General features: G+C 42.5%; 1 protein-coding gene across 5 annotated transcripts in view; it reads right to left on the reverse strand.

Moving 5' to 3' along the window:
• LOC113154657 (nuclear receptor coactivator 3-like) overlaps positions 1-19,546 on the reverse strand; it is a 45,092-nt gene that overhangs the window by 16,561 nt on the left and 8,985 nt on the right. For 2 of the 5 annotated variants that reach the window (XM_026348968.1, XM_026348969.1), the window contains exons 2-23: positions 13,856-13,923; positions 11,741-11,845; positions 11,388-11,548; positions 10,210-10,310; positions 9,805-9,979; positions 9,447-9,638; positions 9,170-9,256; positions 8,652-8,795; positions 7,890-8,037; positions 7,233-7,783; positions 6,131-7,104; positions 5,917-6,037; positions 5,513-5,752; positions 5,088-5,300; positions 4,854-4,971; positions 4,558-4,729; positions 3,668-4,036; positions 3,436-3,570; positions 3,089-3,326; positions 2,793-2,985; positions 2,498-2,693; positions 620-2,412 (exon numbers count right to left, since the gene is read on the reverse strand). In XM_026348968.1, coding sequence (XP_026204753.1) covers positions 2,401-2,412; positions 2,498-2,693; positions 2,793-2,985; positions 3,089-3,326; positions 3,436-3,570; positions 3,668-4,036; positions 4,558-4,729; positions 4,854-4,971; positions 5,088-5,300; positions 5,513-5,752; positions 5,917-6,037; positions 6,131-7,104; positions 7,233-7,783; positions 7,890-8,037; positions 8,652-8,795; positions 9,170-9,256; positions 9,447-9,638; positions 9,805-9,979; positions 10,210-10,310; positions 11,388-11,548; positions 11,741-11,826 — 4,626 coding nt within the window. In that variant the 5' untranslated portion in view covers positions 11,827-11,845; positions 13,856-13,923 and the 3' untranslated portion in view covers positions 620-2,400. Of the gene's footprint in view, positions 1-619; positions 2,413-2,497; positions 2,694-2,792; positions 2,986-3,088; positions 3,327-3,435; positions 3,571-3,667; positions 4,037-4,557; positions 4,730-4,853; positions 4,972-5,087; positions 5,301-5,512; positions 5,753-5,916; positions 6,038-6,130; positions 7,105-7,232; positions 7,784-7,889; positions 8,038-8,651; positions 8,796-9,169; positions 9,257-9,446; positions 9,639-9,804; positions 9,980-10,209; positions 10,311-11,387; positions 11,549-11,740; positions 11,846-13,855; positions 13,924-19,546 lie in introns of those variants that run through there. The other 3 variants (XR_003298048.1, XM_026348971.1, XM_026348970.1) reach the window with 3 other exon arrangements.

The raw sequence follows: 19,546 nt of genomic DNA on the forward strand, positions 1-19,546 counted from the left end.
CGCTTGTGATGTTTCCATCACGATATCTAAAGGTTCAGTTTGACCTGACAGCAAATAAACAATCCCCTTCTAAATGTCCCACGTGGTTTAACAGACTATAAAGAGGTTCGACTATTCAATAATTAAACACTTAAAAACCAAACAGAATCTTTACTGTATTGCGTTTCTTTGAAGGGACCTCAGCTTTGGAAATACCTCTAAATATTCTACTGTAGTGTCTTTGTTTATCACATTTCATTAAGGATTTCTATTATTCCATCCGTGCAGCTTGTCCACTATCTGAATGCGTCTTCCACTACTGTCTGTGTAGACTTCTACACCTTCCTGTACAGACACTGTAATAACCTGGAACAGGCAATTGTACTCGAGTTTTTCTCGACTTAACATACTAAGCAGAGAAGACATTAGATCTAAGAATGGATATTAATTTACCCTTCATTAAGTTCTCACAGTAACATGACAGCTGCATCTCTTCGCTATCGTTCCATCAAACTGATTATTGTCAATGATTACACTGCATGATAGTTACTGTTCCCAGACTGAGAAGTCTCAGTAAATTACCCACATACATCAGTGCTCATCATTAGTCAGCAGCTAATTAGAAAGCCGGAGTCAAGAGTGCTTAAATAGAAATTTGTATTTACATCAATATGAACATCAACAGAAAACATCTGTAATATACATCCTGTAAAATGACAGCTTAACCTTTCTCCAGAGAAAAAACACAAACCAAATGAGCTCCTGCCTTTTTGACACTTCAAACTACAAAGTTCCTTTTTCCTGAAGTAACAAAATCTGCACATAAAATGACGTTGTTTCCTGAAAAATAGAGGAGATATTGATATGTCTTTAAAGTGGATTTCCTTCCATTGGTAATTCTCTTTCACAGCGAGACATGCTTTGTTTATTCTGGATGTAAAAGCCTTTCTGCTGTGGGGTTGACAGGTTTCAGTTCTCTTCTCACGGCATCGATAGCGTCCCACGGTGAACCACACCCGTGTCCTTTACGCTTACAGTTCATAACCATCATACGTTATTATATATCCATGATATGTACCCATTTACCACCAGAATAATATAATGCATATCATAAAAAATGTACACCAGAAACTATACAAAGATGTGGAAAAATATCTTTGGATTGTGCATGTTGAAAAGGTAGATTCAGTGAGTTGAGAATAACAGTCAAAAGAAGAGGGAGTGAATAAAAATACACTCGACAGACAGAAACGCTGGAAAGAGGTGGGGTGGGCGGGGGGACACTGCAAAAACCAGGCCTGTTGATGAACCGACGACTAAGCTTCCATCGTCACTTTTACTGCAGACAGATGAAAACACGCACACACGCGGCTCACACACAATCCAATAAAATACAATTTTGCTGTGATCGACTGCTCTGACAGGATTCACTTCCGCCACCTTCGAATAAAAACTCTGACAGTGCGAAAGCTTTGACTTTCAACTAGTCAGAACGTTGTCACAAGTAAAAAGTGCCTCGCTAAAACATGAAATACACAACTTTTTGGAAAAAAAAAAAAAAATTACAGCATTCAGAAAATGACAAAGGAGAGAAAAACTCAAACATGCCTGCAATATTTGCAAAGGCAGTTTACAAGCAAATCCACCAAATCGGTATTGACCTATGGGACACAAAAATACAACCAGGTCTCATACTTTGTGCAATAATGGGTCTTTAAAAAGCATGTTTGATATATTTTGTAGAATATTTACAATTCATATTCACAAAGGACATTTGAGACATCTAATACTGCCGTACCATTTGTGTGTTTATGTCAGGAGTAACGATGCTCAGATACAGTCTAAAGCATAGAGGCGAGAGTTATTGCTCCAATCTGCATAACATAGTGAACTGTGCTTATAGCTTCCAATGACTTTTAGAATGAGGCGCATCCAAAGGATAAGAACGAAGAAAAAGAAAACTAAAGAAAAGGAAAACCATTGCTGTGAAGGCATTGAATCTCTAGTAAGGCTGTAATGATGAAGAAATATTGCATCAATCTTTGTTCCACACAAAAGCCTCCGGATAAAGTGCAGCCACAGTCGGTTGTACCATCGTCCCATCCTGCAGCCTGGCTGTGCCCAAGAGATCTACGTCTTTCATGTGAACACACACACACACACACACACACACACACACACACTCTAATATTTAGCCAGGATCACAGCATGTGAGGTTTCATTTTAGAATAAAACCTGATGCACACTTGTTCTTGTAGCCCACGTCGTCCAGGGTGTACACTGTGTGTGTGTGTGTGTGTGTGTGTGTGTGTGTGTGTGTGTGTGTGTGTGTGTGTGTGTGTGTAGGTCCTGCTCCTTTCCTGGCCCAGACCACTCTGCCACAATTGAATGGCTCCAGATTCTGCTGTCAGCCGCAGGCCCTCAGCAATACTTCTACAAGGACAGATGAACATTAATACAGGTGTAAATATATAATATACCTGTGAACAGAGTTTTAAACCATAAGCTCGAGCTCTACCTGATCAGGTCCCATCTGCATTCTACCCATCACCATGGGGTTCATGCCCATTTGGCCCATCTGTCCTGGCATTTGGCCCATCTGTCCTGCACCAGCCCCACTGACGGGACCAGGCCCACCCATGGAGTTGTTCATCATCATGGGTCCAAACTGGCCCTGGTTGCCCTGCTGGGGGAACTGCTGCTGGGGGTATGAGCTGAGAAAAGACAAAAAAAAAAATCTTTGAATTAGCCTCTTTAAACTTATAGTGCTAAAAAGTGTAAGTCGGTGCTCAAAGACACCTGATGTTACATACTTGTTGCGTTGCATGCCACCCTGTGGCCAGCCCTTCATGTCTCCAGACGGGTACATCGGCCCTCCTTGTGAATTTCCCTGCATCCCTGGCATCATGGTGTTCTGAGGAGGACCGCCCATTCGTCCTTGCATCATGTTTCCTGGTGGGCTGTTAATTGGAGGCATGAAGGATGGGTCCCCCTGCTGGTTCATTCCTGCAATCACAACAACAACAACACCACCAAAACAGTCATGAGTGTGTAATGTGCATTTGGAAGGAACTGATACAGACTATCGTCTTCTAGTTAGTGAACTCACCATAGTTACCTCCATAGTTGAAGCCCTGCTGTCCACTTTGATTCATGGGGGGCCCTGCCATTGGGCTGTCCATGCCTCCTGGTGCAGTAACATTAGGAGGAGGACTGAAGCCTCCCACTGCCACTTGCCCCTGCTGCTGTTGCTGCTGCCTCACCATCATCATCCGCTGCCTCCTCATCTGAATGGTCATCATTTCCCTCCTGCGCTGATCCATCATCTGGGCATTCACGAAACCCGTCTACAGAGAAACAGAACTAGTTTATTCTTAATCCTGTAGATGGAGATTAGACTGTGTGTGTCAAATCACTGCACACTTTATCAGATGTGAAGAAGTGCTTCCTACATACCTGACCACCCATCGCGGGTGACTGCATGCCAGGTTGCATGCCAGGTTGCATTCCAGGCTGCATGGCTGGACGCAGGGCAGGACTTCCTCCAGGCGCATTTTCCATCTTTATGGCCTGCCGCGTCTGGTTCATAAACTGTCAGATCACACAAGTAAAGTAAGAATACAGATTCACCTAAAGAACTATATGGAACGTCACCTTTAGGCTGAATATTATCCGTCTGTGTGATCACCTGCTGTCCTTGAAGCCTCTGCTGTAGCTGCAGTCGAAGAGGATTAGAGAGGATCATACGAGGTCTCATCATGTTTGCTCGGGGATTGCCCATAGCCCCCATGCCTGCCATACCAGGGTAGCCCCCTGTTTGACCCATCTGATTCATCATAGGATTGAAGCCTCCAGGAGCTTGGCCTTGCATTGTGTTGCCACCATAACCCGGTTCCATGGCCATTGAGGGAGGCCCTGGGGGCCCAGGATAGCCTTTCCCATACATCAGCTTTTGGTCCATGCCTATGGAAGAGTCTGGTCCTGGGAAAGTCTCTGATGGTGGGCATTGACCTTGGCCTTGATCCTGGCTCTGCTGGTGACCTTCAGGTCCCTGGGTCTGGGATACAGAGAAATTGCATGCATTGCCAATTTGGACAATGTAAATCTTAATGCAATATTAACAAAAGCTCGCTATGGGTAACTGATTTAACTGCTGCAAAAGCACAGACGTGACATCTGCACATTAAATAACTGTATGAGAATCACAGCTACGAAACCAGACTTACAGAGCTTTTTAAAATTAATACAAACGTATGTTCAAGGCCGTACAACTATGCCACATTCAAACCACATCAAATGCAACCGTCCAATCAGAAATGCTGATATAAATGTATGATTTGATTTGTGACTTTTAAAATGTTCTGCTTTCCTTATTGCTGACTCAGTGTTTACGTAAACACAGAGCAAACATGCAAAAAAAGCACTTTTTAACTAACTAACTCAGTTTTAAGAATTACATTGAAACAGGTACTGATGTTAATTTGGATACTTGGTGCCAACACTGGTACCACATTATCACCTCCTATTAACAAAATGAATACATGTAATAAACAATGCATACTGCAGTGTGTCGTGTACCTGGCCTACTATTTCAGGGATTCCTAGGGCTCGATCTATCTCCTGCAGAGCAATGACATCGGCAGTATTGAGCAGAGAGTCCAGCTGGTCCAGAAGTGCACGCTCATCACTTTGGCCCACGTTGCTTGGCAGGGGCCCCAGCAGCTCCTCCAGGGGTTGCGCAAATTGGTCCCTAAACCAACAAATGAACAAAATGTTTAGTCGTTTTAAAAATGCACACTATTAATGTCAACTTCTGAGTTATCTTGAGGTTTAGTACTCTGACAAAATGGAAAGGGTTAAAGTTAAAAGTTTACCTGTTTGTGTTACTCTGGGGTCTGTCCATTCCCATGGCAGAGTCTGGCCAGGAGGGGGACTGAGGTGGGGGCCCATGTCCACCAAATGGACTCATGCTCATATTGGCTTCATTAGGGCCTGCAGATAAATTCACAGAAAAGGTCCACAATTAAGTATTTACATTGATTTGTAATATGTACCACCCAAGAAATAACTAAATATTCAGTAGTAACAAACCAGTACATGTGACGTACCAATATCCATGAGTTGCTGCTGCAGCATAGACCTGGTGTTTCCAGGTACACTGTTGGAGCGGTTAATCATGGGTCCTCCCATTGGTCCAGAGCGACCAATGCCTGGATGTCCTGGTCCACCCACAGGGCTCCCGCTGGACCTTGACATCCCCCACTCCCCTGGCCCTGACATGGGAGGACGCTGGGGCATTCCCATACCTCTGCCCATACCTCCTAAACAACATAAAAACACCATTTACATTCAGTGTTTTATCACTAGGAATGAAAACTGTGAGCTAAGCTTCTGTACTTGGATGAGGTTTACATAAAAATATAAAAGCGGTATAGAGAAAACACATTCCTTCATGCTGTCCTATTCTGTGGGACCAAAGTCTAAATAATCAGCCAGGCTGTCTGACATGCAAAGAAATAAGGGTTTAAATTACTTGTTGGAGCGCCTCGTGGTGGACACACACCAATGCTTCCAGGAAAACCATTTGGCACAGTCCCAGGTCGGATTGGAACATCCATGTTCTCCTGTTTAACCAATGTGGGGCAGGGGACGTTCCGTCTCATAGCCAGCCCACATCCCCCTGCTCCCTCACCACTCAAGGGCTTGGCGTCCATTGACAAGGCTCTCTGATAGGCAGCACGCTGACCTGGAGGCATTGTGCCTCTGTCTCCATCTGAAGCACACACAGTGAGAGAGAGAAGGTATGATGACATGTAACAAAAGGTCCCCAGCCAGACTCAAACTGCACTGTAACTATTATTTCACACATTTTCCACTAAATGTTTAAAGTCCATTGTTCGATCTGAGTACTTGATATACTTGACCTGACTGACTTACCATGTAAACTGTCAGGCATATTCCCTTGTTTGTTTACCACTTCTTTCCCCACTCTGGAGTCTGGTTCAGGGTAGAAGCCAGAGTTTCTTGAGCCACAGAGAATTGTCTCCAGGGTATCCGTCTAAACCACAGAGACACAAGAAGAATTAGAAAACAATGTTCTACTGTGTTTAAACTACAACTAGGGGCTTGTTATTTGCTGCTAAAGTCTTACGTCATCAGATGACTCCAACTTGACCTTCCCATCCATGCAATGTGGGTCAGTGCTGATGACCCCTGGTCCATGAGCTCCTCTTCCCTCCAGCTCCTCTGGCTTTGGCTTAATATCGCCACCTTCTTTAGAGTCATCCTTATTGAGGAGGTAGTGAAGGAGGACATGGTGTTTCTCCTTCTTAGGGCTGTGCTGCTCTTGCTTTGACTGAACACCTCCAGGGGGTGCAGGCCCAGACTCTGGTGCCCCTGCATCCAAGGCGCTCTTCCCAGTAGCCTCAGCTGTGATGCGAGCCACCTCATCAGGAGTGTTCCCATTCTGCAGGAGCTTGTGGAGGATCTTGTGCTTCTCCTGCAGTGACTGATTTGTTAAATGTCCTGTTCCGCCAGATGAGGACACAGTGCATTGAATCCCACCAGTAGAGGATGACACTCCTGTTGAGCAGGAAGGGCTGGTGACGCCTGCTGTTCCATCTTTAGCCTCAGGGGTGGAACTGGGTCCAGAGCCTGGTGTGTGATTAGGTGGCACCAATTCATCTGTAGGTGAGGTGAGGAGCTGCAGGAGCTTCTTATGACTCTGGCTGTCAGAGACACGTCGGTTGGATTCTACTCCACCCTGACCCACCTCTCTGCTGGCCTGGCTGTCTGGCTTGTCAGGAGGGCCTTCACTGGTGGGTGTGTGTGGATGCTGCTGAGACTGATGCTCTCCTGTTCCAAGTGAACTGCCGGGGCTTTTTGAGTCAGAGTAAGCTGGAAGGCCTGGTTTGCAGGGTCCCCCTGCTGCCTGGTTGGTGGAATTGATGCTTGGAGAGCTGTCAGGCTTGTGGGGAGGAGGAGAGGTGAGTGGTGAGGGCATTGGATTTCCCACACCCTCACTAATGGCTTGGAGGGCATTCAAAGAGCTGCTGGAGAAGTTGGTACCTCCTCCTCCACCTCCGGAGTTACTAGGGTGACTGGAACTCATTGGAGAGTTCATACCTGGAAAAGGATGTAACAAGAGAAAAGTGGACAATTCATGAGCAAAACAAATGTCAGGAAACACACATAAAGAAGTTAGGATTTTTCTAAATTTATTTAAGCTGCACAGTTCAAAGTTTGGGTCATACCGCCAGGAGAGAAGGGGCTAGCACCTGTCTTGGGGCTTCTTCGGACTCGGGGTGAACCAATGACATTGTGTGGGGGGCCATTAATCCCCGGACTAGCCTGGGGAGGACTGGTCATTCCCATAGCGTATCCTCCGCCTCCATGTCCACCTGCACCGCCATGGAACTGACCCATCTGCTGATGTTGGTGCTGCTGCTGATGCATGCCGTGGTGGCCCATCTGATTCATGGGATCCATTTGGTTCATTGAGTTCATGGGAGAGTTCATTTGATGCATGGATTTCATTTGATTCATGTGATTCATTTGACCCAAGTTATTCATCTGATGCATGGAATTCATTTGATTCATCTGATGCATGGGATTAATTTGATTCATGGGATTCATGCGGTTGCCCCCAGCATACGGAGACACTCCTCTTTGTGGCATGTTGCCCTGTTCAGCCATGTTGTAGCCCCTGTTCATGCACATGTTTATCTGTTGGTTGGGATTGTTCACGCCCATGTTTTGAGGCCTTATGCCTCCTCCCTGGTTTCCACGGTAACCGTTCGGCTCCCTACAGGAAAACACAAAAAATAATTTAAAATGAACATGTTTAAGAATATCAACGCAATAAGACAATAATATTGTACATTTAGTTTTAATTGTAAGAACTTTTGCACCTTTGTAGCAAGTGCGTTGACAGGAAGGAGTGCGGTTCATTGGTGTTTGGATTCCTGCAGAGGTCACTCCTGGTCTGGGCTGTGACTGGAGTGCCGTCAGAGAGCGAGAAGCGGTAGAAAGGGGTCTCTGCATGGCCATTATGGAAAGCTGGAGCAATAAAAAAATAAATGTAGATATACAAATAAATAGAAAATAAACAATAGATAACAAACAACTGCCAGCTTATATGCTTAATTTGCACCTATATAGGATAAACTAGGAAAACACTTTACTGAGTGTCAGACACTTTTTATTGTAGCTTCTTGCATTTACAGTAGCTGAACACAGCTTAGATGGGGTGAATACTTGTGTGATCTTTCTCTGTTATACCCCATAAAGTCAAGATAGTTATTCATTGTGCCTGGTAGTGTCTCCTGTTGTGCTACAGATGGCTCATTAATGAAATGAGCGTATTCATCTTACAGCGGCCACAGCAATCAAGCAAAAATGTAATATAGTATATAGTACAAAAATACATAATAGAGCAGTTAAAGTAGTAAAAAAAAAAAAAAATTAAAAGGAGGTGAGATATAGTAGATACCGAGTGTGACAAAAAACTGATGCCTTAAGCTGAGTGCCTTAAGCTGAGCAGAGTGTGGCAAATAAAGTTGCTATTGCTGACATTTCCTAATGTAGTACCAAATCAGAATGCTAGTTAAAGTTATTGACAAGTAGTAAAGAGATGTGCAGAGTAGTTGGTGGATTGATGGAAAACTTCATACCGTCTCGATAGTGGCGTTTACAGGACCAGGGCTGCCCGTCGCTCCGATTGATGAACATCTGCATGCAACGCCTTACCAGGTCCTCCCAGCCTGGGCGCATAGTAGTGTGAAGAGAGCTCTGCTGTTCAATTTCAATCAGTTTACCTGCAAGAGATGCCAAATAATTGAAATTACACAAATAATTAGGGCTAGTGGTGGTAAAGAAAAAAGCAATTGTAAATGTAATGCAACAGTAATTAAACAACCTACAGTCTCTAAATATCTACAATAATATAACATTAAGTTGACGTTGTTTTATTAAATACTCATAATTAGAATTTATATAGGGAATTAATTATTTATTTTTATAAGTAAAGAGCATCATGCAGCATGCACATTTATAGCTGAAACTAGATATGCTATGTGCTTTTTAAACATCTGTGCCTAACAAAAATAATTTCCGAAGGTTAAGTCACTTGTATCCAAAAATTTATTCACTTAGGACAAAGCATCGATCTAATGACATGTTGAAAACTTACCAGACAGTTCATGGCGAGTGCTAAACCTCTCCGTCCTTTCTACTGCAGTGATGCGCCGAGCCACACAGATCATACATGACTGCAAATCTGAGTAACGACACACAGGAGGAGTAACTAGACATTCAACATTTTTCACACAAACTGACTCATCGGTACAGAGGAAGACAGTAGCTAAAAAGTCCTGTAAAGGTAATGTAAAAAATGAGAATGCTGGTTGGTTCAAATCAAATGCAAAGTCCCATGTTTAAATGCTTTAATTAATTTTTTTTGCTTTTACCATCTCCTTCCTCCATCATAGCCCGCGGCTGAGTGAGGGCAAAACACTGCATGCTCTCATAGCGTTGGCCTCCGGGCCTCTCTTCTGGCAAACCATGACTCTGACCGTGGACAAAGTTCACTAGCATACGACAGTTGAAGGTGTGGCTCTTCTGTCGGGGTGCCTCTCCACCCCATGACGCCCCATTTGGTGCTATGTAAAAAAATAAAAAAATAAAAAAATAAATAAAAAAAGGATATTGTTAAACAAATGTATCTATTTTTTATGCATGTGCAAAGGCATTCAGCTATCCAACTGTCAGACGTATATGAGAAAGTAAATGTGTGCACATTCAGGTGTGTACGATCTTGTGTCTCACCATTGGACTTGGGTAGATTTTTGTGAAACTCCTCTCTGTCCTCATCGTGGATGATGTTGTACACACTGGTGTTTATTAGCTCCTCCTGCTTGTACTGCAGGTACTGAGTCACATTGTCCGACACAAATACAATGCTGCCCTCTCGGTTCACAACAAACAGAAAACCATCCAAAGCCTAAAAACAGCAGGGCCACAAAAGTGCAGAGTTAACAGGTAGAAGCCTTATGAATGAAAACAGAAACGTAATTTGACTACTTTCGATAAATGTTTTCCACATCTAGATACCAGCTGAGACATTTCTATCAATGTCCAGTGAACATTGACAGCAATGTGCTGGTCCAGCAAATGGAAGGGAAGCTAAGTGATGTTAGTCTTTTGTCCCCCAGTGATTGTCCCCAAGCTGACCTGTAGGAGCAGTGGTCCCAGATGGTCCTTGTCAATGACCCCTTGACCAGTGGAGGACACATCCGCTTTCTGGACATCATCATCACTGCAAGAGCTCTTTCCTAAAGACAGACGAAGCACATCACACTACTGAAGAAGAAAATGATAATTTTACAACTATCAATGTTTGTCATAACTTTACAGCAACAATTCCATAATCTACCATTAACCTCCTTTCATGCAATGTAACAGAGTACTTCTTCTGACCGCCAGGTGGCAGCACACGTAGTAGATGGATGGTTAGCATGCCTTTCTATTTTTAAAATCAGCATGTGTCTGAGGCTTTGTTAGATACCACTCACTCTTTATATCATGTTCATCTGTGTCATGAGAAACTAAGCAAGGCGACAAATAACGATAGAAAGATTTCCATTCTGTTTCAAACCAAAACTACCTGTACAAGAAATCTGATGGCTGAGAAAGCAGTACTGGTACACCCCTGGGAAACTGATTGCAAAAAATAGAGATGTGTGAACAGGGGGAGGAAAAAGGTGTGTTAAAGGGACAACAGAGAGACAGGAGGAAAAAAAGAGGCCTTCCATCATTCCCATCTTGTCACTATGGCAACCTGGCTGCACAATGCCAGGGCCAGCAGTAGCCAGCTGTGACCCTCTGGGTAGATTCCAATATGATTGCTCTCTCCTTTCCTTATCCACTTAACCTCACAGATCTAATCACAATCAGGCTATAAGAGGTGGAAGAAAAATATTATCTTTTTACATATCAATTGATGTCAAATCTGCAAAATGATTGGAAGATGGATAGAAGCAACTATCTAACCCTGCTTCTCCCGAAGAGAAGCACACAGTCACTGACAGCCTTGAGCCATGACCACCAAGGATTGGTCTCAATTACTGGTGTTCATTTACCCCCAGTGGTACAAACAGCCAAACTGGCTGTCAATGTGAAGCAGCTTGGCCTTGAACCAAACACATCACTTCATCACTGGCATCATCTGTCCTGCAGCAGGGTACATAACAAGATTCGGCCTAACTTTATTCACTGCTTACTCCCCAAATATAAATGGTGAAGAAACAAACAATATTAAATCAAGTTATAGTCAAATTCAGATTTTCCATATGCAGCCAACATGGCTAGGACTGTACGGTGTACAGGTGTAATTTGTACAACGGTGGTACCTTGCTCTTTGATTTGTCTGATCTGCCTCACGGTCTCCTTGAGGATGGCACATTTGTCAGGCTTGACGTTGAAGCTGTCGATGTTTGAGAGGTTAGCAGAGATGAGCTCAGCCAGCTCCTCAATGTACTTGCTCTCCTGTTCCCTCCGACGTTTGTCACACCTGCCGGGGTGCCAAGGGATTAAACATGTTGCCATGACAACATAAACCTTTATGCCCCGTCCATATGCAGGCCATACACTTAAGATGCATCAGATTTTTCACTAGAGACTTGATGCCCTTTCTGACATTCACACACACAAAAAAACAACAACAAAAAACCAGCAAGAGACACACAGAAATTACAGCACTTACCCTAAGCCTTGTGTGTCACATGTGGACAGTTTACGTTTGCGGTCAGAGCACAGTGGCTCCAATGAGTTGTCTCCTACGCCACTCATCTTCAGCACATATCAGCACCTGAAAGATCACACACATATGCACAAAAGTCATATATACTGTATTTACGGGTGGTGCAACATGATCAGAGTAAGTGAACTGAGAGTGCAGTTCTATATGCTGGTGTGTGGGGTATAATCTAATGTAAGGATAAGTGTGTCCCATCAGAAATTAAAATTCAGGCAAACCCGAAAAGCTTAGTGTCACGTTATGCAGTGAAGAAAAAAACATAATCCTCAAATTATTATAGTTATAAATGTGTCGATTAAACATTCCTACAGCTTTATGATGGTAGACTATCCAGTTAGTAAAGCAACCTTGGTTCCTGCTTAGTGCTTGATGGGAGTGAAATCTCATCTGTTCCACTGTGAAGAGCGACTGATGATAATGTAGTGATTTGAAGCCTCGGGGGAGATGGGTCATCCTACGTTCAGCCAGCCTGCCCGCTAGAATGATACCACTCTGCTAGCAGTGGCAACACACATACCCACTGCATACACAAAACATTTCCAGTACATGTACATGCTCAGGCATGTTGCAGCACAGTCTGTAAAAGAGATGAGTGCTAGTAGCTAATGTCCCAGCAAAGCACATATTCACCAGCCTGTCTCTTTGTCTAATTGCAAGACACATACACTGCTCAGGCTTGTGGAGCCTTGAAACAAACCAGCAGCGGCTACACAGCATATTACAGGGACTTAAAAGAATGACACTTCTGCATTCTCTTCACTCTGCACTCTCCATACTAGGCTTCAGTCTAGGCTTTAACTATTGTTTCCCTCCATACTATCCTCAGACACCCCCCTCTCTCTCCCTGGGTGTAACAGTACTGGGCTGGAGACCCTGCCTTGTTTTCTTGCTCTGGCATTGCCCTGTGTCTGACCCCCTCAAAGTTCATGTTAGAGGAAACCTCTACAGCCAGCCTCTAAGGTCAATGCTCTTTCCTATTCCCACCCAGAAACACACATGCAAAGCTGTAGCGTGCGGCTGTACAACCAGATTGTTTTACTACAAGTCTATTCTGGACTTTGTGTCTACATGATTGTATGTGCACACGCAAGCGCGCTTAAACACAGAGTGAGCTCATTCCAGAGTGGAAAACTGTAGAACGGATGGGACCCATTATGCAACTCCTTTTCCGCAACAGCAGGCTAGGACATGAGGCTCATGAAGCTACTGCTACTAGAAGAGCACCAAGTCTCAGACGCACTCTCTGCACCATAAATCTGCAATGCATGCTTCTTGTCTGTCTACCTTTCACCACCCCTCTCGGGGTCTGCTTGTTCTGGTCCAACTGTGACTACCGCTGCCCTCCCTTTTCTCTTTCTTCCTTCCTTCCTGGTTTCTGTCCTAAGGCTCACCTCTGCAGCAGTGGAGAAAGATGACATCAGCCCTCAGCCAGGCTCACATCCTGAAACGGACAAACAGCAGAGCTAGGGGCTGCTGTGAGCCCTCCTGAGTAAAGGGATATCACTGCAGGGTTGTTCAGTTTCCACTCTGGATGTGGGGAAGCAATGCTGAAAACTAGCATAAATGTAAATGTCTCTCTGAAACAACCAACTGCAGCATAGCTACTATATACTCATCGCATATAGACAACTGAAATGCACAATTTAGTGTGCTTTTTGTCTTCACAATAGTATGTTTAATAAATTCATGTTACAAGAGTGTAACACATGTTGTTAAGGTCTGACATGACCAAGATCTGAAAACTGCCAGCTCAAGTACATAACAGCTCTATAGCAGAGTGACAGCTTGCGAGGAACAGCCCATCAAAACCACAGATGAGTCTCAACAGGCCTGACACTATGCCACTGACCTAAATCAGCTTCATTCGACAATGTGAAACTTGCTCAGGGACAAGATGATAATGATGTTTCACAAACCATCAGTTTTGCAAACAGCAGCTGTCAATGTGAGAAATAAACCTTCTCATAGTTATAACGCTCTGAACCATTAATGCAAGGTCCACCTGGGGTGAGTGTACAAGAATGAGCGGATATGCTTTTTCTACATATGCCACATGCTCACCTTGGCCAGTACAAGCCCCAGTCAAGCTCCATTCAGGGTCTAGTGCTGCTTCAATGTCTCAACATTTCCTGAAAACAGAAAAAAATAAAATGAAAAGGTCATTAAGTGTGGTGCTTTCTGAAAGTCTAGCAGTCTCAAAGTGACTCGATAATAGCACTCCTCTGCTTCCTTTGAAAATACCATGAGCCCTTTATATGTTGCTTTTGCTTTCACAGAAATTCATGGGAAAAAAAATGATTTCTAAAATTGCACAGGAAGCCGCAGCAGATAGCATCCTGTTTGCGTCCTCCCCTCAGCCAGTTCCACTGCGTCATCACTTCCCTTTCCTGGAAATGTGGCCACTCATCCACCCTATTTACATATTCTATGTATCAGGCTGGTTCCTTGTCGTCCTGGTTCCCTCTCACACCTTGTGTGCTTGCTGCTGCCCATCAGAGGCGTACAACAACACAGAATAAACCAGTGTGCAAACAATACCATTCTCATAAAAGGTCCAAAAGTTCCTGCAACGAATCTAAATGGAAACTGCCACTGTACCTTTGCTGGATGGGCACATATCTAAAGAAGTAGTGCTTCATTTGTTGCACGTGATTTTTAACTGTAACTGAGCGTGTCATTTTCTTCTTTTCTGCCCTTTGCTTGATAGACAGTGCTTACACTACTTAGAAAAACATTAGTCAGACATTACTCACGTGCTTTCTTTATAGTCAGTACTATTATACAATCGCACTAAAGAAGGTTCTCTGGGGTCTAACGTTTTCTTACCATACCGACTGGATAAGCTCCCATCACAACAACAAAAACAAATCATGCTTTAACTATAATCACAACTATATCTGTTACAGTATTACAATGAAGTTTGCACAGGTTTTTTTATATTTATTTATTTTTTATCAAGGGACCTGTTATAGAGACCTAACCCAAATACTGGGAGAGCCTGGTCTTCATTGTGGGTACAAACTGCTCCAGAACCACTGACCTTTAGCACCATCATTCCACAGACAGAGATAAGCCGTCAGACTTTCTTTCCTATTTAATAATGTGGTCTAATAATAATCACAGTGCACTGAACACAAATTCTTCATAATACGCCTACAACCCTGCTTAACATTAAAATTTATTAAAAAATAACCTTTGACCTACTGCTGCTCTATAGGGAAATAGAAATGGCAGATAAAAAAAAACAAACATTTCATCAACAAACATCAATGCTTAGACTCATTATAGACTGTATAGACTCAAATTCACCAAAGCCAAACATCAGGCAGCAGTTACAACACTGTCTGGCCACAGTTGATGTGTGCAAGATCCTCCACTACAGACCACTGATCACATCAGGGCTGCTACTGAGCTAATGCTGCAGCTGAATTATTTAACACGGAGAAAGAGAGAAAAGAGCTCCCTTTCTGTCAGCTGTTCAAACATGGTTACAAATTCTGGTCCAAGTTTTTCTAAGAAAAAAATAAAAAGTATAACAGATTCAAGACCACAAGAGAAACAATGTGAATATTTTCAGCATTTACTCTCACATTTCTTTGACTCATAAGTCTCCATTTTGAGATTATTGTTTAACTTTTTTTGTTTTCCCTTTTTTATCTTGTCTTGTTTACTGATTCGAAAAGGTACAAATGCACGCCCCACATGCACAAGTAGCTTCTCGAGGTGACACATAGTTAAGTCCATGAAATATGAGAACTCATATGAATATAGGCTACAGGAGATGGAGGAGGAGTCAAGGCAGATTGAGTAGAATGAAGAGGGGGATGGGAGGAGGCTGAGCTAAATGGTGCTAGATATAATTCAAAAATTCTTGCTGGTGCCCAACAAGAAGGGGGTGGGGGGTCAGAATATCAGGCACACTGAAATGTCCACAGACGTTTAGCTAACTTGCTAGTGTGTATATGTATGCTGTTGACTGTAGTGAGAGAGTAATGGAGTCTAGAGCTGGTGTGGTTCTAATGGTACTTTCAGCCTCACACATACTAAGTCATTTTGCAGTAGGTAGTATGTTTTAGTTTTGGAGGTGTATATTGTGTTGAACATGTAGTTTACATACTATGCTTAAACAAATGTCCTCTGATGTATACTGTGTACTACGTTCTGTATCTCTTATCTCTGTAGACACATATACAGAATTGGAAACTGGCACTGGAACCAAGACACTGGCTCTGAATGCATATATCCGTGTATTTGAATGCAGTTCGACTTTCTACTATTCTCCCTCACATGTTGCTGAGGTCCTTTACTCAGCTTCCAGATAACTTCATCTGGATGACTGAGAATCTTCACCGCCAACAAACTAACTTATTATAGCCTGGTAAGAGGGCTTTCTTGTGATACTTAAATATTGGTTCTAAATTGCAGCTAGGAGTCTGTGTTTTTGTGGTGAAGGGGTACATGTCACCCACTCACAGAAGGGTTTGAGGTTGATAGTGTTCAGATTGAGTTCGGCAAACTGTTAGGAGGGTCATAACACACTAAAATCAACATTGGTATAGCATGTTGTACTTGTATGTTTAATGTATATGGTAGCCACACTCTGTTTTTGATATTTCTCAGTTTCAAATAAATAATAACTGCACGTCATGGTCACTTGTCATTAAATTTTGCCGGTCAGAAATAACCCTGGGTAGTCAAAGGATAGACACAATCTCTCTTAATACGAAGCCATTGACAGCGAGGGCCCTTGCTTCATATCAACCACCAACATTGCAAACATTCCCATACCAAACATGTGTCGTCATCAATGAACATCATCAGTGGCAAGTTTATCCTACAAGTATGCATGTCTCAAAGTTCTTGAATCTAACATGGCTTTTTTCATATTGAGGAAACAAAGACAGCACAGTAACTCTGAAGACATAGACTATCTGTCCCCTGATTATCAGTTGTATCAAAAAATTTAAATTAAAATAAAAACATAATATTGATGTACAGACAAGTCTAGCAGGACAACAGTGTCATTCAGGACCAGAATAGTGAGAAGGACATTCCTGTTCAGCCTGAAATAAAGTCTGCAATCTGAGCTCCCTGAGACAAAGAATGGTAGGCCCAACAATAAACAGTGGCCCACCCAAAACAAAGATCAGATATACTGGGGCATACATACATACATACATACATACATACATACATACATACAACCAAATAGACACCCCTAAAAACACATTTAGTACCCATGCACCTAAACTGACCAACTATACCAAAGGAAGAGAGAGTTCAAGGCTTGAGTGTGTGGAGAAAAAAGGCAAAATTCTGACAACAATCCTACAATAAATGTCTTTCTTGTAAGATAATGGTAGACACACACTGGTTGAAGGTTTTAGCATCATTATTCACAGCACTCACATACACACATACACACACACACACACATACACACACACACACACATACACACACACACACACACACACACACATCACAGAGGCAAGGTAATAAAGTCACAAAAGGTGTCCACAAGGGTTTAGGACATCAAGTGCAAAAAAGAAACAAAACGACCCAATGACTTCCTGTTTTTTCTTCAAAGAACCTCTGCACCTCCTGTTGAGCATACAACCAGCTCTACACTGGAGCTCACACCAATCACAGCCTTAGCGTCAAGTCCTGGGTAATTCTAAGCCCATTCTTCTTCAACACAAATGTTGATCATATAGACTTGCAAGTCCTTCCTTCCAAAAACAGACATACTAAAGGTATTAAATATGTACGTGTCACCAGCTCTGCACACTGTTCCGTGGGGTTACATTTGGAAAATTTTAATGTTTTTGGCTAACCTAAATACTTGGGACACACAGTCTTACAAGAACCACAAGAGAAAAAGGTCATATGGAGTCCACAAAGCTAAACTGGTTAATTTATGTATTCAGCTATATGTGAACTACAGATAAGCTCTTGATACATAGTGTACTACACTATGGCTGAAGAATGTGTTGCCTATAACAACCCACTTGTGTCATTGTCGTACTAAATAACATACTATAAACAACAATGAGCGGTTAATGAGAAGCAGGAACTTGGTGGAACTTGTGAACTCTCAACCCAATTTATCCGATGAGAAAATAACAACATTACCATTTACATGTATTATTGTGTTAATTGTCAAATGAAAAACTGAGTTTAATTGTGTAACATAAGAGCTCAGCAGCACTCTGGAGAAAGTAATTTCACGGAGGTGTCAGGTTAGTTGGTGAAGTGGGGCGGGGGCAGCGTCAATACAGGGCTCACATGAATGATCTACAGCGCACCAGAGCTGCTGCTAACAGACAGGTTTAGGTTCTAAAGGTAAAGCCCACACACAAAATGAACTTAGGGTAAGAAAAGAGAAGATACTGTATATCAGATTTCTGAGCTATAATATGGTGGGGTCGTGGAGGCTCTATTAATACGTGGCAGACTTCTTGGAGAGGTGAGACGTCTGCAGCAGGCTGGCAGTGGGTCAGGGGGCTTACAAACATCCACTACCTTAATAAAATTATTTTAACATAAAAGTGGAAATAATCAGGAAGAAGTAATGGAGCTCAACCATTCTTAAATCTGTTCTGACTAAAATCTACTAAATTGTTTATTTGTTGTTTTAAAATCGTTATGACATAACATTAACATAAGCATAGCAATAAAACACATTATGAATCGAAAGCTAATCACACCCACTGTCTACAACATGTGCACTTCCAATGCCGTTAGGTCTATGCAAAATGAATGAAATTATTCCTCTTGCTGTGTATAATACTAAATGGAATTTCAGCATGTCGCAGGCATCATCTTAGAGACATTTGGGGATTCCCCATAACGTTGAAAGAATATAACAGATGCAAACATTTGATCAGCACTGCTTATTAGCCATTTTCCTGCTAACATCACACATGGTTTAAGACAGAGAATGCTGCCATGCAAATGGATTCAATGATGGGGATGAAGACGACATATGCCAAGCATTTGTGCATAAGCGTTGATTTTGAAAAAGTGAAGCTGTAATCTGTTCACAGAAATTCTCCATTTTGGTGCAGAGGCAGCTGTGAAATTCTAGCAAAGCTTACAAACCAGACTGGAAACACACATCTGTTTGTTTGTCTGTAGTGCATTTGTGGGAAATCCAAGATTCTTCTCTTCATTTGTCTGTGTATTTTTAATAAAGAAAATAAATACCAAGACAAGTTTGTTCCTTTTTTGTTTTATCAAATTCAACAAGTGTGACTACTTTAAAATGAATACTAAACTCACAAACACCACATTTCAAATGGTAATGATGCAAATGTGAGAAAAGAGGAAACAAAAGCATTTCAGAAAAATGACACTTCGAAACTTTGAAATTTTGTGGTTTTCTGCATTCATTTGTTATAAAGTGGGATCTGAACTTCATCTAAGTATCAACAAATGTGATGTGCCTAAAATTATAACACAAAAGAAATCTGATCTTTCATGCCTTTATTGAGGAGAACCATACCATACTTTTTCCACAATAGGAAAAAGTATGTGGACTCTGACTTGGCCACTCCAAAAGGCGAATTTTGTTTCTTTGAAGCCATTCTGTTGTGTGTTTGGTTGGGTCATTGTCATGTTCCATCATCCAGACATCTCACATTATCCTGAAAAATATTTTGATACACTTGATCACTGCAAGCTGGCCAGGCCCTGCTTTAAAGCAGGCCCAGATCATGATGTTACCTCCACCATACTTTACAGTTGGGA

The sequence above is a fragment of the Anabas testudineus genome, chromosome 5 (genome assembly GCF_900324465.2).
Source record: "Anabas testudineus chromosome 5, fAnaTes1.2, whole genome shotgun sequence".
NCBI classification, from domain to species: domain Eukaryota; kingdom Metazoa; phylum Chordata; class Actinopteri; order Anabantiformes; family Anabantidae; genus Anabas; species Anabas testudineus.